Source organism: Mirounga angustirostris, unplaced genomic scaffold, assembly GCF_029215605.1.
Source record: "Mirounga angustirostris isolate CCGP_5_RB_7025 unplaced genomic scaffold, mMirAng1.0.hap1 SCAF_5, whole genome shotgun sequence".
Taxonomy (NCBI): domain Eukaryota; kingdom Metazoa; phylum Chordata; class Mammalia; order Carnivora; family Phocidae; genus Mirounga; species Mirounga angustirostris.
The window spans coordinates 41,324,452-41,343,794 of NW_026991713.1; the positions used below are offsets into that span (position 1 = coordinate 41,324,452).

General features: G+C 34.1%; 1 protein-coding gene across 2 annotated transcripts in view; it reads right to left on the reverse strand.

The window, feature by feature from the left end:
* The window catches only part of ZDHHC17 (zinc finger DHHC-type palmitoyltransferase 17), a 94,408-nt gene that overhangs the window by 40,108 nt on the left and 34,957 nt on the right, over nucleotides 1–19,343 (reverse strand). For both annotated transcript variants that reach the window (XM_054506911.2, XM_054506910.2), the window contains exons 4-7: nucleotides 13,934–14,011; nucleotides 13,188–13,332; nucleotides 7,746–7,810; nucleotides 6,935–7,097 (exon numbers count right to left, since the gene is read on the reverse strand). In XM_054506911.2, coding sequence (XP_054362886.1) covers nucleotides 6,935–7,097; nucleotides 7,746–7,810; nucleotides 13,188–13,332; nucleotides 13,934–14,011 — 451 coding nt within the window. The remainder of the gene's footprint in view (nucleotides 1–6,934; nucleotides 7,098–7,745; nucleotides 7,811–13,187; nucleotides 13,333–13,933; nucleotides 14,012–19,343) is intronic.

The following is a 19,343-nucleotide window of genomic DNA, read 5'->3' on the forward strand; positions in this document are numbered from 1 at the left end:
TATATTAAAGTAAATCAAAAAGTAGGTATTTTAGCACCTGCTGGATCAGAGGCTATCATTCAGTTTATCAGGTATTTCATATTCTTTAAGGGTTTTATTAGTAATACTTATTACTACAAAACATCCTACTATGATATCAAATTGCCAGAAACCTCTCAGTTTAATTTCAGTAATGACAAAGGTCTGAAGACAACAGGGAAGAAAAAGAAAAGTCAGCTTCTATTTCTACTACTGTTGTACTGGCATTCTGATCTTCTTAAATTCATTCACCCATCCAGAAATTTCCAAAGAGAATGAGAACAGTAACAAAAAATAGAGAAACTCAAGTTATGGACCTACAGCTCCCTTTAATCTCAAGAAGAATGCCAAAGAGTATAAGTGAACAGAACTAAAGTGTTTTAAAGAAAGACAACATAAGTGCCCCCAATTTTAGATCCACGCTTCTTTTTGCCATTATTAATTTAAAATCTTATTCCTCATTAGTCAGACACCTACATTTCTATTTATTTAATATTCTGTACTATTTATCTACTTCTTTAAATAGAAAAGCAAAATGAAAAATTCTGTGTGCCAAAATTTTAAGAATGTATGGATGAATATTCAAAATCAGTTAATAAAAAAGGAAAATATTGAAATTTTATTTTGAAAAACTGAATTAAAAAAATAAGCCTTGAAGTGCCTTACTTATGAGGGACGATTATTATCAAGTATAAAGTACACTTTATTTAAAAGAAAAACACTAAAAAACAAAAAGCAAACAACAAAATAAGCACGGCACTACCACCAATAGCAACAACTATAACACAACAATAACAACAAAAAGCCCAACCAATCCTTTAATAAAAGGTCAACAGTATTTAATAAGGAATGGGTTAATCTAGGTGAGTCTTCCACAAATAGGGGTATTTACTGTAAAATCTCTCCCTACCTATTCAAAACTTCTACCACCTAAGTTGTAAGAACCAGCTAATTAATCCAAACTATAAAGATTACCTGAATAAAAGCAATCCCTTGGGTAACAATTCCCAGAGAATATCCTGCTGTTGCCTCGGTCCAGCTGAGCATCCCTTCCACTAGAGGGCCATGTGACACCTAAGGATTGCCTAGATAAAAAGATGGAGGGAGCTTTAAGAAATCTTCCAACTACTACTCCTCTAGTCTTCTGACTGCTTGTGTATAGTTCTTTTATTCAGCTGGTAAAATAAACAAGCAATTAATTTAAAGAATGACACTAAAGCCCGGGCTCTGAATTAAGTCTATATTTGATTACTCCATGTGTCAGCCAAAATAGTAAATGATAGTAACAAGAGCAATAACAACAAGAATCATGGAGTATTTACAGACTATGTAACTAGTAATAAAAGAAAATTTTCAAAGGTTTTGGTGAGATAAACGTAATGGAAGGTGGAGGGTGGAAGATAACTTTTTGCATGAGATCGAATTTCATTATTAAAACTAAGGAAAATTCTTTCTCGGAGACCATCTAGGTCGGGTACTTAAGAGGTAAAGAAAACTATTTTTAGAAAAAAGTTTCTTACCTCATTTCAAGAAACCATGTAAGAGTCTTTTAATCTATTAACAAAGCTCAGTAATTATACAGCCTGCACAAACTAAATTATGTTGATAATTTTTAGAAAGAAAAAACCAGAAATGCTTGGGCAGCACTCAGAGATTAATTGTTCTCCCAAAATTCAATTCATCTAAATTTATCGTATAACCAAAACATGTGGAAGGGAGTACAATACTGTTTTTTAAAAATTCACAAATGAGAGCTACCATAAAAAGGGATTACTGCATAGGTCATTAAAAAAAAAAAAAATTCTTAGTATCCCAAGTCACTTTTCCTTCCCTTACTGTTATCACTTCACAAGATTTGGATTTATTCCATGTAACTATTATCTGGGGCCATGGTTCTTAAATTCTTTTGAGTCATACTTGATGAAAGCCATTGACCTTCTCCCCAAAAAGTACTGATACAAGTAATTTCTCTGTAACAATTTATGGGCCCACCCCCTAACCAAAATTCACTGGTAGGTCCCAGATTAAGAATTTCTAATCTAAGGTATAGGGCCATTCCTGTTCCTTCTAAGGATCAAAATAATTAATTTGAAGTAATCTTATTTTGGGGAAAAAAATCACTTATTTATATATTAAAAGAATTGAATTCCTTACTCAAATAACTAACATACAAGGGTAAATATCTAATATAAAGACAGATTTCTAAGAAACAAGTTTAATCTTATTTAGCAAATAGCTATTTTAGAAGAAAAAGGATCAACTAACAGTTGTATAACTATAACACAAAGTATAATTTTTCATATTCTTTGAAGAATGCAACTTTTACTCCTCTTACAGCCATATCCAGATTTGCAGACCACATCTTTTTTGTTATAATTCATGATTATCAACTAGACTCTCTTTCTTAACACTTAAAATGAAAAATGGAAAAATATACAGGCATAGATAAACTTTGTCAAATTCCTGGACAAAGAATCTAGGTTGTTTTTAATTAATGAATTTTTCCCTTTTGAAATTCACAGCAATTTAAATTTACTTAATTAGCCTGCCATTCCACATAGCTAAAAGGCACTACACCTCAAATTACATATGACTAAAACAGAACCAATTCCTATCACCCTCGCCCCAAGAAAGTCTTCCTTCAGTCTTCACAACCTCAATATATATCACAAGACATTTATTTATTCAGTCATCAAGACTTCCTTTCGCCCTCATATCTAATCTACTCTACACTATCATTTCCAAATCCATTCATTTCTCTCCATCTCTACTCCTACAATCGTAGGCTAAACTAACATCACCTGCCTGATTTATTACAATGGCCTAACTGATCTTCAACCATCCCCTCCATTTTCTTAATTCTTCAATGCATTCTCCATCAGGAACCAAAGTAGTCTTTTAAAAATATTTAAAACACAAAGATTACAAAGCCAACCTACGCAAATCCTTCCAACTGCTTCTCATGACTGACAACATAATTAAAGTTCCTTATCATGGCCTTGCGTGATCTGGCACCTGGCTCTCTCAGTGACTTCACTCCTTTGCTCATTGCACTCAGTCCAGACTGTCATTTTCTGCACCTCTAACATGGCAAGCTTGCTCCTGGCCTTGGGACTTGCACGTGCAGGCTTCTCTATATGGAAAGTTTTTTCCCACATTATCTTTGTATAACTGATCCCTTCTTCATCAGACAAGTCTCAAAGCAAATGTCATCTCCTCAGAGGTATTCAGAAGTCGCTCACAGCCCTCATCACTATACCACAGGTGCCTGTGTGCATGCACACGCGTGTTTTAATTAACTTAATGTCTATTTCCTTAATACAATGTAAATTCTGAGAGAATATGGACTTCATCTGTCTTGAACACCTTGACTCCCCAGCACTAATATTTGTTGAATGAATAAATGGTTTCCATTAGAAGGTGGTGACTAGACCGCAGCATATCAGGAATGCCAGATTCCATTAGAAAAAACAGCTGATACTTATTTCATCTTTTAACTTCCATAAAAAGTGCATTTAAAAAAAAATCTACTTTTCCACCAGTGTGGATAAAAAGATGATTTTTACTCTGAAAGTATAAATATTCCCTGAGGAACTGAAGCAACTCCTTAGACTTTATTTCCTTTAAAAATAATGTCACTCCAAATAAGTCAGAGGAAGATAAATACCATATGATCTCACTTGTATGTGGAATCTAAAAAACAAAACAAAACAAAACAAAACCAAGCTCACTAATACAGAGAACAGAATAGTGGTTGCCAGAAGCAGGGGTCAGGGGTGGGTGAAATGAGTGAAGGGAGTTGAAACATACAAACTTTCTAGTTTTAAAATAAGTTAAGTTCTGGGGATGTAATGTACAGCATGGCGACTATAGTTAATACTACTCTATTGTATATGTGAAAGTTCCTAAGAGAGTAAACCCTGAGGGTTCCTGTCATAAGGAAAAAGGACATTTTGTGACTATGTAATGGTGACAATGCTGACTGGACCTGCTGTGGCGGTCATCCCACAACATGTTCAAATCATTATGTTGTATACCTAGAACTAGCATAAAGATGCATGCCAACTATACCTCAATTTAAAAAATAAAATAATGATGATGATGATGACAATGATGATGATGTCACTCCAGAAGCTACCAGAGAATTACATTTAAAATAACTTCCTTTGGGGGGTGCCTGGATGGCTCAGTCGGTTAAGTGTCCAACTCTTGATTTTGGTTCAGGTCATGGGATCAAGCCCCGTGTGCAAAACCACGCTCAGCGAGGAGTCCACTTGAGATTCTCTCTCTCCCTCTTCCTCTGTGCCCCACCCCCCACACATGCTCACCCATGCTCTCTCTCAAGAAAAAAAAAAAAGTTCTACATGCACAATAATTATATGACATTGTAGCTCTGGCAGGTATTCACATGAACCGCACTAGTTAGGAAAGCTACATTCGAGGCGCACCTGGGTGGCTCAGTCAGTTAAGCGCCTGCCTTTGGCTCAGGTCATGATCCCAGGGTCCTGGGATTGAGCCCCGCATCAGGCTCCCCACTCAGCAGGCGGTCTGCTTGTCCCTCTCCCTCTGCCCCTCCCCCTGCTCATGAGTGCTCTCTTTCTCAAATAAATAAGTAAATAAAAAGCTACATTGGAGCTTATCCTATCTTGGTACCAAATAATTCATGCACCTGAACCTACAAAATACTAAAAATATAAGGTTCAAACCATATAAATCATCTCAAATATCTCTCTTATCATTACATTTCTGTTGAAATTCATTATAGATTATTTCTTCTGCTAAGTCTAATAAAAGTTTATGCAATGGTTAATGTGAAGTTCATTATTTATTTGAAAAGACATTAAATTTACAAACTGCACTTCAAATACTTAAAGATCATGATCCAAGTGAAGATACGTAAATTCTATATGGATAGAAAAGATATTTTTAAATGGTCTAAAAATACATACTACTAGCTTCAAATTTCAGAACTGTATAGTCATGTTGTCACAATTTTTAGTATTCTTGTAATTTCAATATATTGCTGTGGCTCTTGGCAGAGTCTAGGGAGACTCAATATTTGCCACAGTAAAATTGGTTCTACCTTTTCAATAATATTAATGCCAAATATTCTGAAATATATACCTGGGGCATGATCATTTTAGGAATGGTTGTCTGGTACCAAAGAGAAGAAAAATAATGCTCTAAAGCAATTCAGTTATAAAACAGAAGGTAAGCTCCCTAATTTTTTCTTATGGGGATCTTGGTTAGCCTTAGTCAAACTCATTCTTTCTTATCCTTTAGGCCTTGAGGTTGGCCTAATTTACTAATTACAGTGTTGTGAACTTTTCTGAGCTTCCTATTTAAAAACATTTGGAAAAGCAAAATTTTCTATCTATAATTTCGGAAGTGGCAGACAGGTATACTAGCAGAGTCATGAAAACTAGCTTAGAGGTAAAGTTCATGACTACATAAATCTTCATTCAGTCTGTCAACAAATAGAGTGCCCATCATGTGTCAGGCACTATGGTATATTGACTTTCCTCTTCTCGTATTTACTGGTAGACATTAGGCCACTCTGATCACTTTGGGTGGAGACAAAAGGACTCAAAAAAATTTTTTTAAAAGATTTTATTTATTTATTTGGCAGAGAGCACAAGAGAGCACAAGCAGGGGAAACAGCAGAGGGAGAGGAAGAAGCAGGCTCCCCACCAAGCAGGGAGCCTGATGCGGGGCTCGATCCCAGAACCCTGGGATCATGACCTAAGCCGAAGGCCAATGCTTAACCATCTGAGCCACCCAGCACCCCAGGACTCGAAATTTTAAAAAGAAAGAAAAGATATGGATTTCTCAATTTCTTATGGTTTCCAACATGATATTTGATATTTACTTTTAACTATTTTTAATTAAACTCATTTTTAAAAATTGCTTAAAATTTTAAGTACATTAGGCTCCATATAGCTAGTCTAAGCTGTATTATTTTAGGTAGCTCAAGCTCAAAGTAATCGAATACAGAAAGAACTATTCATTGGAACATAAATAGATGCCCTGATCCAGCAGGAGATAACCTACTTTTTGACTGCCATTTTGGGTTAGAATGTGGCTCAAATCTCTTCCAAATTTAATTAGCACATATCCCTTAGAAATTTAAGAAACATGACTCAGAAAATACTATGGTTTATAGTCAAAATTAAAGAACATTCGTCAAAGGGCACGAAGTTATTTATGAATTCACATTACTGAAAGATGATATTTAAAAGTTGAAAGTCATTTCATTGAAAGAGTTCCTGAAAGACGTGGTGGATCCTGAAGCTTTAAAAATGAGAATGCTTAACTAAAATTTAAAACCACCAATAGAATTTTCTTTCAAGTACTCATAAAATGTCTACAAATTTCTAAATGGTTCACGGTGTAAATGTTAATTGTGTTTTGTTCTTAGATAATTTTGTATACTTTTCCTGGATTAGTCCAACATCTGAGGGAGGTGGGGACTTTCCTATAAACATCATAAAGCTGTCTATCATATTTAAAGGTCTTGACCTTTAAAATAAAACAATAACCAGTCAAAGAATTACTAAAAGTTATTATGCATAATGTAGTTTAACTACAAACTTGTGATTTTCTGTACTGACCTTCTTAAAGAAACCAGAAAACTATTCCATTCAGCTATAAAGACAGGGATTATATAATTTAATTTTCAAAAGTCAGTAAGAATTCACTAATGAAAAGGCCATCAAAATCTGAAAATTACTTCAATACTGAAAGACAAAAGTAAATAAATCATTCTTTCCAAAGAAATTCTCACATGGAAGCAAAGGGTTGAGCTTAAATAAGAGGTTTCTTCCATTTTTGACAGTCTGTGAAAAAAACCTAGTTTTTACTGAAGAATTAAGATCTTAACGTTTCACATAGCATAATCAATACAGGATATTTTTACCTTGATGTTCTGGGCATCAACATTAGCCCCAGCTTCCAGAAGAAGACTAATGACTGTGGTATTCCCTGCTAGTACTGCCCAATGCAGAGCAGTGTTTTTGTGATACTTGTCACCAAGGTTAACTGAAACATTGAATGTTAAAAGCAATCTAGTTGGATCCACACTGAAAAGGAAAAAAAAAAACAACAACAACAACAACCCTAATTTCAATTATAGAAATCATTACAGACACTAAACTGATTGTGGTTGCATTTGCATTCCATCTTGGAACACTTCTAATCTAACCTATACTCAACCTTATAATCAGTATTGAGAGAACATTCTAATATGAAGTATTAAGTATGTGCAACACCATATAAAGTATGGCCCCTCAAAAGAGGGCATACTTGGTCCTGACATTTTCTAGTTTTGATTAGGGAGTAAGGTCATTAATATCTACATAATTAAACAATTAAATTTTTAAGTTTAAATCTGGATTATTCCAAAAATGTTTTCAGGTGACTTACTAATTAATATATTAAACCTGCCAGTATACAAATAACATGAAAAAAATAGTTCTTAAAAATATGGTAACATCTTTCATTCTTAAAAACTGCTAAAAGAGGAATAGATTAAGAATACTACAGTTACCAAGGTCAAGGTAAGCACAGAGACTCAAATATTCAAAAAGGTAATTTATTATATACTATGTACTCATAATAAGAATTTTAAATATTAACAAACAGAACATTCACTGCTTTTTCTCATCATTTATTTTACATTTTAATATGCTGAAAATGATCTGAATAAATATTTTATAATGATTACATACCTATGTGTTCTATAAGCTGCCCACATTAAAGGTGTCATTCCATTCTGATCCATCATATCTACATCCTGATAGAATAAAAAGAAAAAAGTCAGACAGTAAAAATTTCTAAGTTCCTACCAAATTTACTCAGAAAAATCTAATTTACATATCACAAGAGAAGCCAATATAACACTCCTCAATCAAGGCTGATTTATGAAAAATTTTTTTAACTTTTTAAAATAAAACTATTGTCACTAAATATTTTAATTAATAGGCACGTATTTAACTGACTATACATTAAATATGTATTTAATTAACATATATTTATAGATTTCCTTTTTCAGATGCCTTAATCACCCTTTCAATGTTTTGCATTTAAAGACCTTGACCTACTCTTCATCTTTCATCCATAAAGGATAAGTTAAATCATTTAAGTCTGTGAAAAACTGATTTATACTAATTCATGGTAAGAGGGAATAATGAAACCCTCTTTATTTCTAGGCATTTCAAAACAAAGAATAAAAAGACGTATCTTTTCTTTTTTTTTTCTTTTTTTAAGATTTTATTTATTTTTTTGACAGAGAGAGACACAGCAAGAGCAGGAACACAAGCAGGGGGAGTGGGAGAGGGAGAAGCAGGCTTCCCGCAGAGCGGGGAGCCCGATGTGGGACTCGATCCCAGGACCCTGGGATCATGACCTGAGCCGAAGGCAGCCGCTTAACCGACTGAGCCACCCAGGCGCCCAAGACGTATCTTTTCAATAAACTCAAAAAAGTCTGTTTGCTTTTTATTGTTATGCACATACATTTTTAGAGACAAATAATTCTGTAAAATTTGTGGTGACAAAGCAATTCTCTGCCTTACTCCCCACTATTTTCACCTCTTTTAGTCCTCCACATCTTAAAATAAGATGCTTGAATTACTACTTTCTGATTTTTCAGTTTTAGGCATTATCTTCTGAGACTCTTCAGAATGCAAAATGAGAATTTCTCTCTTTACTCTTCCTGAGCCATCACAAATAATGCACCTCTCTATTCTTCCAAGAGATCTATTGTATTTTTGGTTCTATAAATGTTTGATATTTATATTATTATAAATGTATCTGAATACTATTCCCAGCAAAATAGTGTAGTAAACCATGATTATTTTTCTTCTCCTACCCAACTTTTTGCTTTCCTATGGCACTTCCCCCTGCTTTCCTTAGTTTTTTAACACATTACAATTAAAACTACCATCTACTCAACCAAAACTCTTCCCTAGTTATCTAAATCTCCTTTCAAGACATCCTGATGCATCAGGGATTCTATCAGTTTCACTTCCCTAAAATTATCTCTCCTAACTCCAATCTGGATTAATTATCCTATATGCCTGAGACATCTATCTCATTAACTAGGAGTTCTTTGACGATTGAACTTATATTAAATTCATCTTTGTATTCCCAGTGCCCAGCAGAGTAAATGATCAAAAACCATTTGCTAAGTGAAAAGACATGTTTATCTACCTACTCGTTTGGGAAAGGCATAGGCTTTAGAATAAGACAGACATGGTTTTGAATTCTTAGCTGCGCCACTTAACAGCTATAAGACTGGCAAAATTACTTTAATTCTCTATGCTTCGACTTCCTCATCTAAAAAGGCAAATATAAATAATGGCTTCATAAGATCCCTGTGATGATCAAATGGAATAATGTGTGTAAAGCACCTAGTCCACAGCCTAGAACATAATAGACATTCAATAGATAATAAGTTTCCTCTTCTTCCCTTCCCTATCGCCCATTCCTGGATTATATAAAGGCAGCAGTTCTAATCCAAGTTGCGTTATCTATCTAATACACCAGTCAGTGCAGAGAGGACAGAGTACACTGCAAAACACTCTATACTTCTATACAGCAGTTCTCTGTGAGCCACTATTACCGATGGGAATATGTCTCAAACGTGAACATTAGCCAAGTGTACTGAAGCAGAAAAAATGCTGAGAATAAGTACATTAGACAAACTAGAACACACATCCTTGGACATCATTAGATTTAGTCCCTCATCATGAATACTGTAATCAAAAGTTACACCTTATTCATTATAAATCCATTTACAGATTTACGTTAACTTTGGTTGGGAACATCTTATGTAACCTCACTCAGTATTTCCAATATACACATTGATTTTTTTTTTTTTTTCAGTAAAAATCTTTAAGAAAATCTCAGAAATGAGAAGCTTCCTAGTTCTTTATATGAGTCAAGTACTAACTATTTTACTTCCTTCAGGGTCCTAATTTCAAGAGAGCCCAACTAAATTTGATGTCCAATTAAAACAAACACGTAAATTCTTGTTTTAGTTTCTTCTTCCTTCTTAGTTGTTTTTTCATATCTTTTTTAAAAAGTGATGGTATTAAAAAATATCAATAAGTAAAATTAAAAATGTAAAATAATGCCACATCTCTAGAGTACTAAAAGAAAAATGAAATTCAACCTTTTCTTTCTTTGGGTCGGGATTTAAAACTTGGTACTTCTTTTCCAAGTTCAGCCTGGACGTATGGGTATTCTCTATTAGGAAGAATTAACAAGCCCAGATCAAAAGCTTATGGGGATTCCATGATCAACAGGGCTCCATAACTTAGCATTTTCCCTTTTCTCCTGAAAATCATCCAAAAGAATTGGTAGTGAGCACTACATATATTTCAACAGTATAACTAAAATGAAACAAATGTGAAGAACAGAATGACAAACTAAATGGAAATGTTACATGCCCTAAGAATGTAAAACTGATACAATTAACAAAAAATGGAGAAAATGGAAAAAGGTTGAAAAGAAAGTATAAGTACCTAATCTGTAATAGCTATGAGTCAAAGAATATTAAATATTAAAGCTGAAAAATCAAGTAATAGAAATGTAGTTACATCTATCAGAACAAAGTTAACACTAAAAAAACAATATTATAGACTAAAGTCAGTAAAAGACAGGGAAAAGAAAGAAAAAGAGAAAGAAAAAATAAAAATATACTAATTTTATTATTACTTATAATTGGGAACTAATCAAAACTAGTAAGATTTGAGCAAACATCTGATTGAAATAAGACAGAAAGAGAACTGTGTAACTAAGGAAAGGATTTACCAAGCAGGAGATAAGATCAAGCACAAAGGCCCAAAGACAACAGCATGGCTCTTCAAGGAACAGCAGGAAGACTGGTGTGTCAAAGCAGAGTAAGGGGGAGATGACAAAAGATGGGCCCGTGAGGTATCTCAGACTAGACTACACATGGTTCTGTAGTGCTTCTGTAGGGAAGGACTTTGGACTCCATTCAAAGTATGATGTGATGAACACTAGAGGAGTTTCTTTTATAATTAGTGTATACATGGAAAAAATTCTGGGAAAATAATATACTAAACTGTTAAAGTAAGTGATCTCTGGGGGCAGAGGGGTAAGGGGAGAGGTGGAGTTTCATTTTCTAAGTCATACTCTTCTCTTATGTTCGACTATTTTACAATAAGCATGTTAGTTTTGTAGTAAAAAAAAAAAACAACAAACTTACTCATGAAAAAGAAAACAAATTGCCAGACATTTATTATCATCGTGCATTTATTATACAAAAGGTACTGTGACAGGTAGAAATCCCTGTCCCGTAAGAATTTTATAGCCAACATCCTATACCAGAGTTAAAAAAGATTACTGAAACATCCAAACCCCAAAACCAATAAGCTAACAAAAAGACAAAAAACTTATACCATTTCTCTTACCCAGTTAAAAATACAAAAGAAACAGTGAACGCATATTGTAAATTTATACCTGCAAAATAAAAGGCCACTAACAACACTATCATGTGTTACAGCACCATCCACTGCTCCAAACCCCAGTCTAAAAGAAACTTGGGAGAACGAAAGTAATCTCCTGTGGCAGCTAGTATCCAAACATGGCCCCCAACAAACCTCACCTGCTGCTCTACCCATCTGTTCCCACAGTGAGCTGGCCCAGTTACTTGCTTTAACTGACATAATGGAACAGAAATGTTGCTGTGCCAGTTCAAGACTTAAGACTTATAAAAGGCAGACTGCTGGGGCGCCTGGGTAGCTCAGTCATTAAGCGTCTGCCTTCGGCTCAGGTCATAATCTCAGGGTCCTGGGATCAAGCCCCGAATTGGGCTCCCCGCTCAGCGGGAAGCCTGCTTCTCCCTCTCCCACTCCCCCTGCTTGTGTTCCCTCTCTCACTATGTCTCTGTCAAATAAATAAAATCTTAAAAAAAAAAAAAAAAAGGCAGACTGCTTCTACTTTTGTTCCTTTGGGAGCTCCCACCACAGAAGAAGTCTACTTCCCTGCTTAGAAAGACTATGTGCAGGGGTACCATGGAGAAGGAATTCTAAGACTACATGGAGTAAAAGAGAGGACTTGCTATCTCAGCACTCCAACTGAACCCAGCCTTTTACATTCCTATTAAGGCATAAGGTATGAGTGAGCCATCCTCCATTCCAGTCAAGCCCCCAGATAACTGTAACCCCCAGCCATTATCACAAGGTAAAGAACCACCCAGCCAAGCCCAGTCAAGCTAAGGTAATAAATGGTTGGTATTGTTCTAAAGCCATTAGATTTGGGGGGGAGTCTGTAAACACCGTAATAGATAATAACCCCCCTCTTCCAGCAATTAGCCAGTCTATGCCTCTTACACTATAATGCACAACACACAACTGTCATTGTGTGGCACTGCCAACAACAAATATCTTGAAGTATTTATAAAATAAATACTACTCAAATTCCAAATCTGCGTAAAATTTAAAATAAATACGTTAACAGCAATGAATTAAAATCATTTATCTTACTCTTATGATGAGATCCTTAGCTATAAAGCTAATGTTTAAGTATAACCAGAGAAAAAACATGAAAGAAAAACTGAGTGACATTAATTTCAACAAAATACATTTATCACAAAAACATGGCATAGATAGACTGGTACCTGTTTAATGTGATTATAGTCAGTACACATTCGTGAAAAATCAGGAAGAAGCACTTAAATCATGAGAAGTTTTCTGACATTTAAGAAGCAGCATTATTTTATGCAGCAGAAAATGAGAAACTGATCCTAAAGAATTTATCCCCCACTCTGAGAAGTAACTTAATAGAGAAAATAACCAGCAAAATGTTCAAATAAGCTTAAATGAATTCAGATTATATTCAAAAGATGTAAGTAAAGGGAAAAAAAGATACCTAAATTTTCTTACTTTCTGGGATTCATCTCTATCATTCTCAGAAATAAAAGATACAGCTTAATGGATCATTACCTGGTTCTTGAATATCTTATTTTTAACTTAACTATATTTATTACCTCAATCTCAAACTAACTATATTATCTTTTCTCTTCATCCACCAGAAAATACTATTTAAATATCATCAGGTTGTTACACTTGTAACACCAATGATATTAGGCATTTAAACCATGAAGAACATCTGATTAAAATCCACACCATTGTGATTTTTTTTACCTGTCCTTTTGCTATGAGATAAGCAACAATTGAGGTATGTCCAAACTGAGCAGCCAGATGAATACAGCTACATCCTTCTCCATCAATTAATGAAGGATCTGCACCATATTTCATTAGTTGCACAACCATAGATAGATGACCTTGTCTAAAACATAAAAGAATAAACACTTAAATATATAATGTTATTTCAAACAGGATCTCCTGGAAAGATCTTTCTTAAATAGGGCAATGGTAGAAAAGATTACACAATTTTTTTTTAATTTCTTAAAATATGTATATGTCAAGACATGCTTAGGATTTTATGGTTCTTAAGTCTCAACTGAAATAAGAGGCTTTTAAATTTTATAAAGATACTTATAACTTCTTTAAATATGTAACAAATAGTTACTATATTCTATTAATCCTATTCAAATATAATCTTAATTGTCCCATGAACTGGGCAACTTCTTTAATTGTAAATATATAGAGGCTGCATAAGTATTACATTTACAAATCCAAAGTTTAACTCAATCGTAAACTAACTGGATTAATATCAGCATGGTGAATTCCCTAAAGACACTTTGGGACAATAAACTTTGCTGCCAATGCAGGCCATACTGTATAGCAATATAGTAGTATACTGTTGATATTAACTATTAGCATAAGTTTTCTCATTCATTTTAGCATATCATTAAAAAAGGAAAAGTTTTTTAGTTATAGACTAATAAAGGAACCAAAAGAAAAAAAATCCAGAAGCAAATTTAAACCTTGTGGCCCAGTGCAATGGAGTGGAATTTAGGTCTCCTCCAAGTTGATCCACAATAGCACCTTTCGAAATATAGTATCTATAAGACAAAATTTTAAATAATTTAGACAACTTTCATTTTCAATTTTAAGAAATTATGTAAAAAATAAAGAAAAAAATGTTTTCCATTGTAGACCTCATGCTAGTTTATGCCTTTGATGATAAACAATCTTTTGTGATATTTAAAAAATATATTTAGTAGAATTTTATATCAAACACATTACTCCTTTGTTCTAGAAGTAAAAGGAAAGTAATTTTTTTTTAAAGTTACAAAAAAGAATAGTAATGCCAATAACAATCATATAAAGAAGAAGGCAGTCAGAGAACCACAAAGACTTGGATCAGAGCGCAGCAGCAGATAGAAAGTTGTAGAATAGGCCACTTAGTCTACTATAGGGAGAAGCTCAGCTTTATGAGCTTTACTTTCCTCACAAAATTACTGTAGGTTAAATCAAACAATATATGTACAAGACTTATAAATTTTAAGTATAACACAGAGGTTCTTTACAATGCCTTGTTATACCTTTAAAGCTGTGTTGCTTTAAAAAGGAAGAACCACCTCATTGCTTAATATATTAACATAATAACATCTGATATCCTCTGAAATGAACAGGACCTAGCTGCTTACCATAATGTTTACTTTGGATTGCTCAATGAATGAATCTTGAATATAAATGATTTCAAGCCTTTGATGTCAAGTGCTTGATGGTGAATATTACTAAGATTCTTAAACTGTTCTAAGTGATTACTGCTTCAGATCACTAATGCATTTACTTCTAATGTACACAGTTTTAAACATTTAATATACTCATACTTACATGCCTGATGCAGAAATTTATTGCTTTATGTATCTGTTAAATTGGTGTTTTTAAAGCACTATGTAACAAAGGGCCAAACTCCACTCCATCATGTAAAATAGTTTAAAGTGACGTAACAAAGTATTTCCAGACTAAAATATTTCCAGCCCAAAATATCAAAGACATTAGTCTGAACACAAATATTTAACTATTCCTAAATTCTTTCTTAAGGAACTTGGTAGACATTATATAATAGTTGAAAATGGTTTTTTGAGCCCGAAGAGAAGTATAGCTCAGCCAAAGAACAACTTTGACAAGAGCTGCGATGTTTTTTTAAGGCAATTTTATTACCTTCTCTATAGTCAACATATTTGTTCCTGAGTTATTTTTACTCACATTTCAAATCTTTGCTAGGGCTACAGTAATGAATGATTTCCAGACTGGTTCTAAAGTACAACTTTTTTTTTTTTTTTACCCCCACAGGGATAGGAGAATTTTTTTTTCTGCAAACTAAAGAACAACTTCTATCACCTTTTCATTGTAAACTACTGGAAGGGAAGTACTAACTTTTTACATGTTATTCTTTATAGCTGTAAGACCCTAGCTCAAAACCACACAATTCTGAAATGATCATGTAATTCTTATTTTTAAACTCAAGCCTCCCTGCATACTACAAGGTTATCAAGGAATGTTCCTGTAGGTACCAATTAGTGATCCCTAGGTTTTGAGACCAGATCATCAATGAACAAGAGATATCAACAAGTATTTGAAAGATGAAAAGTAAATAGTTAAAACTCAAATGTCTCCAGAGGGGGACACCATTGAGAAGCAAACCAGAATATATTATAAAACCCTAAAAAGACTAAGGGATTAAAGGTAATTGTTACCTCTGTAGAATGCAATGAAAAAACTAGAGTATAAACAGAAACACTGGTTCAAAGTTAATAAAAATTGCTGAAAAAACTATTGTTTTGTAACTTACGTTCTCACTGAAAGTTCAGTATTTAGCATCACAAACAGGCATTTTAGTGACACTGAAACAAGCAGCTGACGCTGCTAGACAAGTATTTCTTTGTGTACTGTAATGTTCAATCTTAAAATGTGACTACTCAAAATTTTAACATTATTGTAATAATAACTCAAACTCTTCAAGTTCAGATTCATTCTTATGTCCCTAAGCTTCATTGTATGATGATTTCTGGCTCCAGCCTCAGGCTCACACTGATTTCAACACTCAACCATTTGGCATTTGCTGAAAAGTGTATTCAGTGTACCTTTACCAGAGAAATTTGAGACTCATGAAATTAAATCAGAGAACCATATGAGACACTATACTGAAAATAGCAATTCAATGAAAGTTTACACTCTAAACAACTACAACCCCCGGCTCCTCTCCTTGTTCAGGTCAGCTGGCAGACATAATTGAACTCCTTCCCACAAATAGATGAGAAGATTTTTTCTAAGAGACACTGAACAACCCCAGAGAAAAATTTCTAGAAACAGATATTGGGAGGTTCCTGTTATGATCTAAGTTCTACAACTTCCAATCAGCTTTGTTATGTCTCTCCTAAATATGACCAAATAATTGAGGAAAGTTTCAAATATGGAAGGAGACCAAATAAAGAGAAGAAGCCTAACATAAACAGATAATAGAGAAGAAAAAAGAAACAAAACAAAAATTACAATTAATATCCTCCAAAAAGAGAAGATAATATACTCATGATATGAAGAACAAAATATTTTCTTAAAAGGGGGGGTGCAGAAATCAGGGAAAAAATGCTTGAAAATTGAAAATGAAATAGATAAAATTAGAAATTCAAAGGAAGGATTAGAAGATAAATTACATAAATTAAGAAAATCTCCCCAAAGTACAACAGCTATACTAGGAGATAAAAATTACTTGGTATATGAGGTGCCTGGGTGGCTCAGTCAGTTGAGCATCCTACTCTTGATTTCAGCTCGGGTCATTATCTCAGGGCTGCGAGATCAAGCCCCACGTGGGGGTCCAACACTCAGTGCAGAGTCTGCTTGGCATTCCCTCTCTGCCCATCCCCACCCGCCCACCCCCACTCATGCTCTCTACCTCTCTCTAAAATAAATAAATAAAGTGGAAAAAAAAAAGTACTTGGGATGATGATAAGAAAAAGAATCAATCTGGTTGGTTTCAGTATCTGAGTTCCTGGGGGGAAAACAGAGAAAACGAAAGTGAGGCACTCTTGAGGGCACCATGCAAGAACAACTCCCTAATCCAAAAAAGCAAGTTTCCAGAAAAAGTGGCCATATTATGGCCATAAACTGGATTTAAAGTCAGTCAGTCAGTCAGTCAATAAATAAATAAATTAATTAATTAATAAAGCCAGGCAGCCAGCCAGCCATATCAGTGCACAATAACGTGAGCTTTCACAAAGTCAGGGATAAAGAAAAAAAAAAATGTAATGTTCCCAGGGAAGAAGAATAAGCCACACATATAATGTGTTCTCAGAAAATTTTAAACTCAATGTTTTAACAAAGCCCCATATTCCTTAATAAAGCTTTGACTTGAAATCAAACTGAAATCAAGTATTATTAGTTACTCTTGAAGAAGAGTCCTAAGGTAACAAGAGATTATTGAAGACAAGAGCTTGAGATAATCTTTTCTATTTTATTATATTGGGGGAAAAGCTGAGAAATAAAGACTTTCACTTGAAAACATTAGAAATACGAACAAGCCAGGCTAAGGTGAAGGTCTCCTCCTTTCCATATTATACTTACTTTATACCTTATCATCATGAAAGTGACCCAACTACTTTGTTTGCAGTAAGTCCCTTTAATATACCCTGATGGAACATAACTGTTAGAAGAGACACTTCTCCATGGATCCCTCACATTCCCATATGTCTTGCTAGGTATATGAGTAGAATGCAAGGCCCTGACCACTTTTACACAGGTCATTCTCCAAGTTGTGTTTGTATCAAACAACCTTGAGAGATGAGGTAATGTCTCCCTCTGGAACAAAGAGCAAGCTTGCTCTTATCTAAAAGCACTGAATTCCCCAAGATGCAATACAAACCCACTACGTGTGCTGTATCCATCTGGATAACCTCAAGCCACTCCCACAGAACCTAGGAGTATGAGGGTCCTATGCAAATATGATGTTCATACTGTTTGCTGCGCTATGGATATGCTATAACTTTTAAGTAGGAGTGTAATTCCAGAGTCAGCAGAAAAAGTAACCTTGAGGCTATGAATACCAGTTGTTACTGGAAACTGCCTTTACTCACCATGTTTGTCTTAGGAAAGTAACTTGCTAGATTATGCATTGTGAAAAATTAAGTTGATCTACCTGAAGATATAATATGCACAGAACCGATTATTAACCCACTCTACAATTACTGACTTTCTTCTATAACCTCACTAGCTCACAAGTGGCTTGGAACATTTGTAAGGCAGGCAGTATCAAGTCTTTTTGTCTGTATTTCTCACTTCAGACTTTCTTCTTTATTTTTAAACACAAGACAAATGGAAATTTTTTAACCAACAGAATCTCAACAGTAATATACAAATTAAGAAAATAATAAGGTAATGCTTCAAAATTCTGAGAAAACTATTTTTAATCTGTAAGTCCATGCTTAGCCAACTCACCAATAAGGTGTAAGGGCAGAAATGATAGTAACTTCAAAACATTTACCTCCCAAGTACTCTGTCTCTCTCAGAAAGCTATCAGAAATTGTGCTCTACCAAAACTACTAAAACCAGGTAGCAACCCAAAAGAGACAAAAACCTGAGATCCAGGAAACTGAGACCAACACTGAAGCAAAGGGATTTCCCAGAATAATGGCAAAGTCTCACGATAATGGCTGCATAGTAGCTCTAAAGAGCAAACAATCTGGGTTGGAGCAGAAAAGTGGAGAATTCAGGAATGATTTCCTCTATCCCCCACCTCCAAAAATGGAACAGATAAATTAGCTGATACTGTTTGCATACAGAGGGATTTTACACTTCTAAGAGTATGGGAAGAATTAGTTACAACATAGGGAAAGTTTTAAAAATGAAATAACTGTTACTTCAGGCAAAAATCAAAATTCCACAAGGAAAAAACAGATAATCACAGAACACTTCAGGACTTAGCAGTGAGAATTTATATACAACAACTTAAACTTTGCATGGTGATTTAACTAAAACTATAGTAGAGGATGGAAGAATTATTAGTGGTGAGGAGATCTAGGACATCTAGATATCCCAAAAATAGAAAGTCAAAATATAATAAGTGATAAATCAAGAAATAACAGCATAAAAGTTGGCAATATTTATTAAAATTCAACATTCAGCTTTCTAACTTTTTTACTCCTATAAATTTTACAGATATATATGAACATAGCAAAATGATATGTGACCAAGATAACAATTACACCAGTGGTTGTTAATGGTAAAAACATCAAAATCAATCTAAATGTCCATCAACAGGAAAACCATTAAATAAATTAAACCCATACAATTGAACACTATATAGCTGTTTAAAAAGAATGATGCAGCTCTTATTTGTACTGACAATGAGAAATCTTGAAGGTATATATTTAAATGAAAAAGCAGAAAAAA